The following is a 12,716-nucleotide window of genomic DNA, read 5'->3' as shown; positions in this document are numbered from 1 at the left end:
AGTGTAACACAGACAAGCACACAGTGCACATGAAGTGTAACATGTTATTGCACAAAGTGGATTGGTAAACATAATATAACATTATTATTATTATTATTGTACTCAGCCAATCAGACGGTACAGTAGAGCTCCACCTAAAATCTAGTCTGTAAGTGACAAATAAGATATTTTCATTGACTTGTGACATTTTTTTTAAGCCAATTTGGTTCCTTATCAATACTCTCAAACGCATTATTAAAGCAGCATTTTAAAAAAAATCAAATAAAGCCATTGTACAGTAGGCCTATGTTCATTATGATTCAGTACCATACTACAGTCAGACACCTTAGTAAGCTGGTGAACACAGAGGAGTAAAGCAGCAACTGGAGATTAGTAATTATTATTATTAGTAGTAATTTGAGTGTTTATTGCATGGCCATGCGGAACAGTCTTTACATTTCACTGCACATCTGTATGAGCATGTGACAAATACAAATCTTACCATGCTCAGATGTTTGTTGAGCAACTAAAAGAAAGTGAAGGCTGGGCTAACTATCAAGCCTTCCTTTGCCAGAGACACAACTCCAAATAAATGCCTGTGTAATGTTACAGCATATTTAAGAAATAATACTCTTGACAAACCATTTTTGCACTAACGATGAAAGGTTATAAAGGGATACATAGCATCATAGTACCGGTATTAGCCCGACCCTGCTCCCAAAAATATGCCCATATTGATCATCTGTTCAAGCGGCTTATATTTGGTACTTGTGAGGCAGCAACCTCTAGTGGCTGTAGTAATTATGACAGGCGCACAGAAGGGAGTCAGGTAATAATAAAGTAATGAAAGGCTGCCTTGGGTGAAGGTCACTCAGTAGGTCAAACAAATATCACCCAGGAGACAAACGACCTCCAAACAAACTTAAATACTTGCATACCTGCTGTTGTTGTTGTTATTACTATCAAGGCATTTGCAATATTTTTACTATTTGTATTTTCTGTATGTTGTGTCCTTGTAAAGCACTTTGCCCGATGTCTGTGAGAAGTGCGATATACATACACTTCGCACACATACATTTATGTTTTGGTTAAGTTTGAATTCATGCACTCAAGCTGCAGACATGTTTTAAAAACTACTACTCAATCATCACCAAAAAGAACACGTTTATTTCTGTAGTGACTGAAGGAGGAAAGAGGAACAGAAAGAGACGTAGAAAACATGGAACATTTATTTGATCACATTTCAAACATTGTGTCTTTTAAGGTGCAGAAGATCGATCATTCAAAGTCTTTCTGTTCTGACAAAGGAATTAAGTCAGTTTGTACATCGGTTCACTTGAGTTGTCCTGACCGTCTCTTAGAAACATGCAGACAATCAGACCTTCACTTGACTGAGTCAACGAGTTTTGTAATTGTCAGTTAGAATAGAAAGAAATACATTTATATAGACAAGCTTTAAACAAATAAGAACTACAGCTGTTGTCCAATAAGGATGAACTTTTTTTTTTTACCACTCCTGCTGGTCATTCACAGAAGTACACACAAAGTTTAAAAAAAAAAAAAAAACAATAAAAAAATGTACAGAGGAAACTCAAAATAATTTACAAGAACAAACTCAGTTGTTTTTCATAAAGAGGCATCACCATAGACCACTTACTAAACAAGACAGTTATCTAAAAACATTTTCAAATAAAGATCAGAAACTTGTTTTCAACCTCTCGGACGCCTCCTTTCTATTTAGCTGCAGCGTCACAATCTCCTATCTTTTAGTTTGCCAGCAAACACAACACTTTCCCACATTGAAACTTAAAACGAAGAGCAACTCCGGCGTTGCAGTTTTGATTCATGAACTGATCGTCAGCCAGCAGTTTGTTTACTCTAAGAGTAAACAAAGCATGGATTTTTTTTTCTTCATCTACTGATTAACAACAGGTCATTTTTAAAACGACACAAATGTGGAACAGGAAAGCAGAAGTTGAAACCAGTCAGCCTTAAATCTTCAGTGTGCAGCTGCTGGTTTTGTCGCCTCAATTCTTCAGACTCTGATCTTTACATGACAGCCCGGAAACATCTCAGCTGATGAAAATAAAACCTCAAACAAACACAACGTGTAGCCCCCGGTCTTACTGGTGTAAGTAAAAGTCATATGGAACAAACAGATAAGAACAGAAAGGGGATGTTTGGACAGTCAAAGTTCAGATGAAGAAAAACTGAATCTGCTGTCAAGGTTGAACACACAAAAAAAAAAAGAACTGAAAACTCACTTTGTCAATCTCAAGCTTTAGTTCCTCTGTAAATGTAAATCAGGATGATATGGGGGGAACTGCTCCTGTTTGAAACCTATTTGGTCTTTTTAGCTTAAACTTGCTTGTTTCATTCTGCTGGTCGTACATTATTTTACATCTTACATCATTGTCATTTAAATTGTATTATACTCTCTTTATCTGAGAATTACTTGGGAACTTCTCTAAAGGACATAACGGCACAGTTTAACTTGATGTGCTGCAGATTTAAAGTAATGACAGAACAACTGCTCCTTCATGACACCCTCCCAATCCCTATCGCCACCTTACATCTGATAAACCTGACGGACTCTAATGATGTCAGGTGTGCAGTGCGTGAGTGTGTGTGTGTGTGTGTGTGTCTTCGAGGGCTGAGATGGTGTGATATTAAACTGAATGGGATGCACTACCGTGACATCACAGGATGCCAGGAAACAACACGCAGCAAAGACCAAGAAGGTAAAAAAAAACACATGAATTGGTGTGGCTTACATTACAGTGTTTCTATATTGAAGCAAACTATTGAAAGTAAGAAAGACATTTATGTAAATCATTTTAGGATATGAAACTGAAAGACTTTTTTTTTTTTTTTAACTCTAAAACTGTAAAATAAATTACCACAAAAGTGATCAAAGGATGTTCTTCACTTACAAATTGACTTCTTCGTGATTCTCCAATCACATCCAAGATGGCTTTGTATTGATTTTTTATCTTTTTAAACTTTATAGAAAAATATGAATATTTGTTAACAATTGGGTTGGAGGGGGGGGGAGGTTGATGATCACAACCTTCACGTCATCAATTTCACTTTGAAGTTTGGGTAAGTCCCACAGGAAAGTGTACAGAAATACGGACTCACACAAAGAACATATTATGGTGATGAATGATGGTGTAAAACAGCGTTCACACACCTACCAGCAACACGGCTCGGAGCCTGTGAGTGTAGGGTGTCGGGATTTGGCCGAAGAGGCTTAAAAATGGGTGAAAAAAATAAATAAAAGGAAGGGATACACTATGATGACATCACATGTTACCCGACTGTAAAACAAATAAGAGAGAAAGTGACACCTTCAGAAGGTTTTTGGGGTTGAGCCATCTATGAAAAATCACTTCCCTCCCTTTGTCTCATTGGTCAGTAGTCCTCCACCCATCCATTCTCCAAAATAAAAGCATCAATAACCTCCTTCATGGCCAGGTTTGGGATGAGTTGATCTTGTGTCAGAGGAGTGCGTGTCACCGGGTCAAAATGGCCGACTCGCTGCAAGAAAACAGCAGACATCTAGATTTAACCCACATTCCACCACAGGGCTGCACAGACTCTGACTGCATCATGAGATTCTCTCTAAGGTAAGCAGTCAATCAGACACAGGTGCCCTCAGACATTTCGATGTTCATCTGCGGTGGACTTTTTTTTACCTGTAGGTGCTCTTCTATGTCTTTTCTGTCGTAGGTGATTCCACTGGGAGTGATACAGGGCTCTCTCATCAACTCAAAGCTGATCTTTCCACACAGGTAGTCTGGGATCTCGCGCTTCTATCAAACACAGCACGGGAAAGATTTTCATTAGGAGAGCGTTTCACTTTTGAAAATCTTTTTTCAGACAAAGAGTTAACTGTGACTCGTTGCACCAGCAGTGTGTTCAGCTCTGTCTTAAAACTCCTCTGAGCAGCTTTTAGCCTGGTTATGAAACTCACTGATCTTTATACAGATGCCTCTATATAACACACTAAAACAAACAGGACCATCAACGACAAGATGGATTATTTCTGCAGTGGTTATTATGCCTGAAACCACGGCGGGGGGAAGGTGTCAGATGAGGCGATTTACAGCACACTGAAGAATCAGACTTCACAGTCGGACGTGACCTTTCTGTGTGGAGTTTGTGTGGATGTTCTCCTCATGCATGCACAAGTTCCCTCTGGGTAGTTCCCACAGTCCAAAGACAGGCTCAATAGATTACTTGGTTGCTCTATATTGTCTGTAGGGGTAACTCCACGACCAGTCCAGGGTGCACCCTCGCCTCTCACCCAATGTCAGCTGGGGACTACCAGGCAGAAATGATGCATGGAAGATCTTCCAGCCAAACACACTCGTAGGCAGGGAGAGAGTTTCTTTTTACGCACCTTGTTTCTATCTGTGTCATGTTGTAAGTCAGCTTCCTGCAGGTCTGGGATCATCTGTATCTCGGCATGGGAGTACATATCTAAGTCATCATAGATTTCTAAAGGGTTGTAATTAATCGCAGGTTGCTGCTGTAGCACCAAACAACCGGTACTAGGAGCTAGGTGTAAGATTTCAAGTGTTTCAGGAGACAACCCGCTGAATTTAAGCACATTACTAAGTGGAGGAAAATAAACTAACCAGGATTCCCTCAGCAGTAGCGGCGAGCGAAGAGGGAAGAGCCCAGCTGTGTTGGATCTATCTCAGCTTGTGCAACATCTTAAACATTATGAGTGGATAAATTCTGAGCTAATTTTTGGATATTAAACTGTTCTACTTTTGAACTCACGCAACCCAGTGCTAAAGTTTGGGGATTTATTTCACAAACTTCAACAGTTCAATTATGTTTGTCACCTTAAAGCGACTTTTTTTTTTTCTTCCAGAATGTGAGGTAAATATTGATACATACAGATTTCAGTTAAGAGTCAACACTGACCTTCCTCTTCTCGTCTACCTGACTGAACAGCTCCTCCATGTCTGAAAGAAACTTGTCCTGCAGGAGAAAAAAAGACAGTCTTAGGTCACAAATGATCCGCTTTTATTTTACAATCCTTCTTTGTCTCCTGTACCCAAACTAAAATACTTTAAAGAGTAGATTACAAACAGCGTTATCTATAAATAAATCAATCACCTACATGTTTAGTGTGGATCTCCTTCACGTTGTGTTGAATTCTGATGTCGTCTGATTTGTCTTCCTGCTTCTGTCTGCAGCCCTCCAGTTCCCTGTCAAATACAGCACGGACTCTACGTCAGAGAAGAAGACAAAAAAAAGTATCCCGTAGCAATATCACTGACGTCGATATGTACGACCTGCCTCTTTTTCTCAGCTAGGATGAGTTTGGTGAGGTAGGCGTGGAGCTCGCTCTCCTGGCTGATCCTTTTCTCCTCCAGGTTGTTCCAGCGCTTCTTCTTCGCTATCCGCAGAGCGCTGGGAATGTCGTCGCCAAAGTTCAGCCGCTGCTCTTTTGCTAAGTTAAAAGCTTGTAAAGAAAAACACTTTCAGCCCTCTTTTCTTCCACAAGCTATTCCCCGCTTATGACATAAAGAGCTCTTCCTAATGTGCCAACAGACTCAGCATTCAGAGTCTATTTCTAACAGCATGTCAATCAACAGATTCCACTAAATCTTACAAACTGGACCCAAAAGTTTTGTAAGGATAAGAGTGAATGAATCATCAAGCTTTAAATGTCACCCAACCACATGTGAGAAAAAAATCTCTCGTACCTCTCTGTAGGTTACCGATGGCTTCGTCATAGTTCTCCATCTCCAGGTGGCACTGGCCCATAAAGAAGTGAGCTTTGACTGACTGGCTGTCCAGCTCCAGGGCGTGTCGGCAATCTGCCAGAGCTTTGTCATACTGCTGCAGCTTCACGTAGCACAGAGCTCTGTTGGTGTAGTACGCTGGAACAGAGGGACTGTGGGTCTGCAAGAGGAGAGGGGAGACAATCAAAGCATGGACTGTGAGGATATGTGCAAGGTCAACAAGTTGAGCAATGTCGGGTGTTGCATGGATTCTACAATGAGGCCACTGTCACACTGGGTGCTTACTATGGCTCTGCCGTAGCAGGCAGCAGCCTCCAGGTACTTGCGGCTCAGGAAGAGGCGGTTGCCCTGTTCCTTCAGCTCCTGAGCCGACAGAGAGACACCTTTCTCTGGGCTTTCAGACATTTTGTGCCGCTGCACCGGCAGCAGCTGCCTCCTCACTTTGCTTCCCGATCCTGACGCTCAGATCCAACGGACAGGGCCGACGCTGAGGCGCAGAGATCAGACACAGATTCAGCTGATTCGATTTTTGGAGTTAAACGAGAACAGCACTGCAGTAATATGATAACATTTTGACCGGAACATCAAATATCAGACAACAGGATGATAACTTGTATTGTATGGGGAAATGCTTTTCGGAAACAGACAGCATAGAAGTGATGACTGTCTGCAGGAATCATGCAGAAAGAAGACAGAAATTCTTATCCACCAATGTGATTATTTTCCCTTTGCCTTCTCTTTTATTTTTAGATATATTACTTTTTCATATTTGCATCTGGCACCAATTCTCATCAAGGATAAATTAATTCATCTTTGTTCATTTACAAACCCTAATCCTGACCTTAATGCATCTGTTCCATACTTAGTCTGTATATAACATTATTATTATTAGCATTAGAGCCCGACCGATAATACCGGCCAGCCGATAATAGCACATCAAGTGACTATCGGTATCGGCAAATTTTATCGCAGATATGCACCGATATTTGTAGATTTATCAACCAGTCAAAATGCATTTCATTTGAATATAATTGTATTATACTAGAAGTTATTTTTCACCAGCAGGGGGCGCTATATTGATCACATTAAGCATCATCACTCTTCAGTGCCAAACGGTGATGCACGTACATGCGCAGTTACTTTCCAGTTGTGTTAAGATAACTGAATTTGAGGGATCAACGCAACATAAGATCGAAGATAGATCTAAGAAAGATATCGGGGTGGTTAGTGCGCAGTGGTTAGTGCGCAGTGGTTAGTGCGCGCGCCCCATGTATGGAGGCTGTCGTCTCAAGCGGGCGGCCCAGGCTCACATCCCACCTGTGGCCTCCTTCCCGCATGTAATTCCCCACTCTCTCCCTCCCTGATTTCTGACTCTGTCCACTGTCCTATCTCTCCATTAAAGGCATAAAAAGCCCAAAAATAAATCTTAAAAAAAAAAAAAAAAGATATCGGCCAATAAATCGGTATCGGACGTTTCTTCTCCCTAATATCGATATCGGTCGGGCCCTAATTATCATCATTTACAGCTTATAGTTTGTTTTTGTTAATGGAAATAATGTTTAATGTGTGAAAATGCCAACTTGTTTAAAAACGAGTACATTGACAATTATTCTAAACAAAATAATACGTGAATACATTATTTTAGACTCATAGATGTGTGAATATTATCATAAAAAAAGCAGAAGAAATATAAACACAGGATATCAACACAGGGATAAATACATAGAGGTAGCCTACACTTATTGATTTCTCCAAAATTAAATGACTTAATTAGAGCATCATAATAAAGCAGGTGGAGCTGAGAGGTGGAGGTCTGCTTCTTCTGACCTACAATCGATACTAACCTGCAGCTCTGCACAACACAGGGCCGAACCGGAGACCTCCTGCTCCGGTATCACACTATCTGACTAAACCGGTCAAAACAACGAACACACAAAAACAGCGGAGGCGACGTGCGCGGCTTTAAATGCGTGTCCACATACAATACAATACAGGCGATGTCAACTTTGGAAAAACTGTTGTAAAATAACGGGAACTTACACTCAAGACAGATGCTGCACTCCGCTGCATAAACATTCATCTGACGTCACAACCCGGAAATGGTTCCGTACCGTCGAAAGGGTCCGACGAAAACAAGGAAATGTTCCCGTGTGACTTAACGCTGTCGTCAACCCGGGGGAGGTGTGCAGTGTAAACATGACTCTGTTCGCGAGGTAGAGGGAAATACAATAAATAAATACATAAATAAATAAATAAAGGATGCGATAATGTGTCGAGTCGGCGGGACATGCTTGACGTCACTGCAGGTCAGACAGAGTTATTAGTTAATACGGAACATGGCTGCGCCCACACAGCCGGGAGGATCTTCAGCCTCCAGCCCGCCCGGGTTTGAAGGTTTCCCCTTTGCCCTGGCCGGGAGACCACCTGAGGAAAGTTCGGGTAAAGAGCAAGAGCAAACCGGGGGCGTGAAAAAGAAGCCATGCAGGGCTTGTACGGACTTTACGTCGTGGATGAAAGTTCAGAAGAAACAGACGACGGCTGCTGTACAGGTGACAAGAGGTCAAGGTTCTGTTTACAGGAGAGTGCTGTGGCTTGACTGGGAAACTGTTTACGTTATAACCAACTCAAAAACATGTTTAAAATACTTTAAATAGTTTCCAGCAAAATAAGTATCTACTATTTCTGTACAGTTTTAATATTTAATACAAACTATGAATTGTGAGGTTATGCTATACTAATAATAATATATTGTTTTTTTATAGTGCTTTTCTAGGAACCCAAAGACACTTTGACAAAATACCTGGACAGGAGGTTTGCATCTGCAGACCCTAAGAGTGCGGGTGGGAGTGTGTCGGTAGGAGGAGGTGAGACAGGTAGGGGGGGGAGGAGCCAGGTTGTGAAGGGCTTTGAAGGTGATGATGAGGAGCTTGAAGTTGATACGCTGGGGGGGGATGGGGGAGCCAGTGGAGGTCATGAAGGACGGGGGTGATGTGGTCTCTGGTGCGGGAGCGTGTGAGGAGACGGGCTGCGGAGTTCTGAATGTATTGAAGCCCTACAAAGGCGAAAGACCCTAACTCACCAGAGTGTAGAACTGAGAAAAAATGACTTTAAAGTCTTTTTGAATTGCAGGCAGAATGTTGGAAATGTGGCAATTCTGTCTTTTTAATCAGGTTATTAATGTTCCTAAAAAATCTCTAGCTCAAACATGACCTTTGACCCTTATTTGGAAGTTAAGGTACTCTGCCTTTGCATTGCCTGTACAATAATAACGGGGTCATGCCGAGGCAAAAGGCATTAACTTCCATTTGATACTGTATTTCACTTGGTTGCATTGTTAAAATAACACAACCTACACTATTTCTTTGCTACACTTTAGTAAATCTGCTGTGTGTGTCAGAAGTGCTTGATGACATATATTAAAACAAAGGCCTATAACACCTTAACTCCACTGCAGTGAAACAGTAACTTCACTTTGATCCGCAGTAAAACAAAGGCAGAAGACCTTAACTCAGTTTGAGGTACAAAGGCAAAGACCCTGATGAGTGAAGTTACTGGACTCTGTCTTTGTTTCTCGAGGGCTTTTGGAAGTTAAGGCAAATACAACCTACTATTTTCTCAAAAAGAAAACAACACCATTGACTCAAGATATCTGTCCACATGATAAAGCACACCTGTAATGTTCCAAAAATGACCAAAACTCATTTTTGAAAAAATTGAAGTTACTGCCTTTTGCCTTTGTAGGGCAGCGTACATTAAGTAGTAAGTGTGCAGGAAAATGTTGAATGTTTAAATTGGCGATAATGGAACTAGATCGTGTCGCTTTTCATTGACTGTCATAGCAATACTGACAAGTATTTCAGGTTACATAATTTACATATTAAGCAATACTACAGGTCTGTTGGGCAGTGGGCCCACCAGAGAATAAACCTTCATAGAGGCAAATAAGGTGGTGAACAAACACATCTGGAATGACCTGCACAAACACGACAATGGACATCATGTTCCTCACATTCACACCGCCTTGGATGCTCTGTACCTCCTGCAGAGTTATATTCAAACAATAATTTATACTTTATTGATCCCGTGAGGGGAAATTTGTTTTTACACTGTCTACTAGGCCTAAATACACGTACATACACAAACAGGATCCTATGGACGTGCACTAATGGAGAGTTCTCAGAGGCTGCCCACAGTGGGCGCTCCTGAGCTGGTGGGGTTGGGTGCCTTGCTCAAGGGCACCTCGGCAGTGCTCAGGAAGTGGACTGGCACCTCTCCAGCTACCAGGCCAATTTCTGGACTTGGTCCGTACCGGGACTTGAGCCGGCAACCCTCCGATTCCCAACCCAAGTCCCTGCAGACTGAGCTACTGCCGCCCCCGTTTATTTGTTAGGATCCCCATTAGCTGTATCCGAGAGCTCAGCTATTCTTCCTGGGGTCCACATATGTATGTGCATGATTTACAGTGCAGATATCCTACTGTACACAGAGTGCAGTGTAAACAGGAACTACTCAAGTCCAGTGTGTGTTAATGTAACGCATAAAATCGGGTTTATCCTTCACATTACTGTTATGTTCTCTGACTGTGGGGTTGGACGAGAGTCAGTGTTATGTGGGGAGTGGGGGGGGGGGGGAGTGTGGAGGCATTATTAATGAGGCTGGCAGCAGATGGAAAAGAAACTGTTCTTGTGGCGTGAGGTTTTGGTCCTGATTGACCGCAGCCTCTTACCGGAGGGGAGGGTCTCCAATACAGAAGAAGTCAGATGACAGATCAGAACAACAAGTAAAATGACGCAGTCAATATCTATTTTGAAAAAATACGTTTTCTTACCCCTACGACTTTATCAGACACGTTGCTGAGACATGGTTGTAAAATTGGATTGCTTGTTCAATTTCAGAGTCCATTTAGAAACATTGTGCTAAAATGATGTCCTTAGGTCTGATCCAAAGTATTTTCTTTAGTGTATATCTGCAAGTACGTCTTTCTTTGACACTACAGCCTGAACAAATGTTTCAGTAGGCTGCCATCTCAGTTCAATATTCATTTCCTGCTTATTCCTCCTCATATGTTTAACATGCATTTCTTTATGAATCTTAAGGAGACCAAAGCTGCAGAGACAGAGCCACAACAAGATCCCGAGTGTCCTCTGGACCGGGGCGAGTTGGGACGTAACACCTGGTCCTTCCTGCACACTATGGCAGCGTATTACCCCGACCGTCCGTCGGCTTCACAGCAGCAAGACATGGGGCAATTTATCAACCTTTTCTCCAAGTTCTTCCCCTGTGATGAATGTGCAGAAGATCTCAGGGGCAGGTCAGACCACCATGCTTCTTTTAGACAGTCACATATCAAGCCTCTTCTTCATATCTTCAGTTTTATCACAAGAAAGGAAAAAAAAACACTAAAGGAGTTTCTTTCCCCTCTCCACAGGTTAAAAACCAACCAGCCGGACACCAGGAGTCGCCATGCTCTCTCTCAGTGGTTCTGCCGAATCCACAATGACATCAACGTTCGATTAGGAAAGCCAGAGTTCGACTGCTCCCGAGTGGACGAGAGGTGGAGGGATGGATGGAAAGATGGCTCCTGTGACTGAGAGATGTGAGGACTGAGCGGGGAAAATGAAACCCTTTGGACCACAAAGTGGAGCTCACATCTGTTAGGATGAAAGTCTGTGTCAGAGACAGTGTATGTGCTTTATTTTTAATATTGTGTGTGTGTGTGTGTGGGTACTGATCTGGTAATAAAATTAAAGATACAAAACAACCAAGGACAATCTCTTTTGCTGAAGTTAGAACCTTCACCAAGTGACAAAACAATTTTACATTAAATTTAGTGAAACCAAAAAAACGTTTATTTTTTTGTGTCGATGATTTAAACAGCCACCATGATTGTTCTGGATTATATAAATAACTGCATTAAAATGTGTTTCCTGATCTGTTCCATAGTATATAGTTTTTCAAGATTAGTTTGAACCAGAGTAACCTCTTAAAGTCTAATTATCCCATTCTTAAAGTGTAAGAAATATTTATACTATGATAGTTCAGAGATGAATTAGAACTAACACTTATAAAATACTTAAATTAAATCATAAGTCATTTGACATACTTATTTTTTAACATACTGTATATTATTGGGTTTGGTATTTATGTGGAGTATTTTAATTTGTATAGTGCGAAGCTGAATAAAAGTTATTTTTCAATTACAGCTATTGATCATTTAATGTATGCAGGTTATAAAAGCGTAACTGTGTTGATTAAAGTAGTATTTGTGTTTCTCTTTGAAAGTGAATGTTAGGCATAAACATTTGAACCAATTTCAGTTAACGTGTAGTTGTCATTGGATATAATAAACAAGCTTTACATAGAACAGGGGCCAACCTTGGAATCTGATTGGCCACCCCCAAAACTGATGAACTGTGATTGGCTATTGTCCTTAATAATTTAAATTAATTTGTGTGTGTGTGTGTGTTTTGGCATATCGCACTTCAGGCCCCCCCTGCAAAAATGGCGACACGCTCCTGTATATAGATATTAAAGTGGATTACAGGTTCATTTAAACACCTGTTGTGTTGCCACCTTGTGACGCCTTATCTTCTTTCAGTGCATGTTAGGTCAAGTCACCTGATCTGCGTGTGGTATTAATAAACTGATCATTCATTTGTTATTAAGGAGACTTTAAGGACACCAGATCAAGTCTAGTGCGCGACTGTTAGCATGGGGTTAAATGTCCAATCATCACCCAAATATAGGATTTAAACACAGCTGTTGTTTGAATAAGCTTTCTTATAATAGTAGTTTGTTTATCTTGATCTCCTCTCCTCATTATCATTTTCAACACTGACCTCTAGTGTCGCCTGCACGGTACTATCAGGTAGCTGGACACTGGTTCTCTTCATCTGCACCATCCTTTAAACCAAATCTGAAAAACATTGTTTGCTAAGGTTTATGTTCGAAAAAAAAAACAAAGCTTGGAGT

At 41.2% G+C, this 12,716-nt stretch overlaps 2 protein-coding genes across 2 annotated transcripts; one reads left to right on the top strand and one right to left on the bottom strand.

Annotated features, from left to right (window-relative positions):
* Window positions 1-1,190: 1,190 nt before the first annotated feature.
* On the bottom strand, window positions 1,191-6,432 carry LOC132953991 (E3 ubiquitin-protein ligase CHIP-like). Its single transcript, XM_061026406.1, has 7 exons — window positions 6,030-6,432; window positions 5,706-5,904; window positions 5,296-5,461; window positions 5,117-5,204; window positions 4,918-4,974; window positions 3,678-3,794; window positions 1,191-3,519 (listed from the first exon to the last, which is right to left on the bottom strand). Exons 1-7 carry the CDS (start codon window positions 6,147-6,149, stop codon window positions 3,394-3,396), a joined length of 873 nt encoding a protein of 290 aa, XP_060882389.1. The 5' UTR covers window positions 6,150-6,432; the 3' UTR covers window positions 1,191-3,393.
* A 1,470-nt stretch (window positions 6,433-7,902) lies between these two features.
* gfer (growth factor, augmenter of liver regeneration (ERV1 homolog, S. cerevisiae)) lies at window positions 7,903-11,946 on the top strand. The gene is made up of 3 exons (XM_061065866.1): window positions 7,903-8,293; window positions 10,841-11,055; window positions 11,173-11,946. Exons 1-3 carry the CDS (start codon window positions 8,081-8,083, stop codon window positions 11,333-11,335), a joined length of 591 nt encoding a protein of 196 aa, XP_060921849.1. The 5' UTR covers window positions 7,903-8,080; the 3' UTR covers window positions 11,336-11,946.
* Window positions 11,947-12,716: the final 770 nt, after the last annotated feature.

Source organism: Labrus mixtus, chromosome 20 (genome assembly GCF_963584025.1).
Source record: "Labrus mixtus chromosome 20, fLabMix1.1, whole genome shotgun sequence".
In the NCBI taxonomy this organism is placed as follows: Eukaryota; Metazoa; Chordata; class Actinopteri; order Labriformes; family Labridae; genus Labrus; species Labrus mixtus.
Note: the sequence above shows the minus strand (reverse complement) of the source record. Positions and strands in the feature narration are given on the sequence as shown.

Coding starts and splice junctions, on each gene's coding strand:
- LOC132953991 (XM_061026406.1), bottom strand. CDS start 6,149: ATGTCTGAAAGCCCAGAGAAAGGTGTCTCTCTGTCGGCTCAGGAGCTG. Junction 5,905..6,029: donor CCTGCTACGGCAGAGCCATA/GTAAGCACCCAG, acceptor CTCCTCTTGCAG/ACCCACAGTCCCTCTGTTCC. Junction 4,975..5,116: donor AGGAGATCCACACTAAACAT/GTAGGTGATTGA, acceptor TTTCTCCTGCAG/GACAAGTTTCTTTCAGACAT.
- gfer (XM_061065866.1), top strand. CDS start 8,081: ATGGCTGCGCCCACACAGCCGGGAGGATCTTCAGCCTCCAGCCCGCCC. Junction 8,294..10,840: donor AGACGACGGCTGCTGTACAG/GTGACAAGAGGT, acceptor ATGAATCTTAAG/GAGACCAAAGCTGCAGAGAC. Junction 11,056..11,172: donor GCAGAAGATCTCAGGGGCAG/GTCAGACCACCA, acceptor CCCTCTCCACAG/GTTAAAAACCAACCAGCCGG.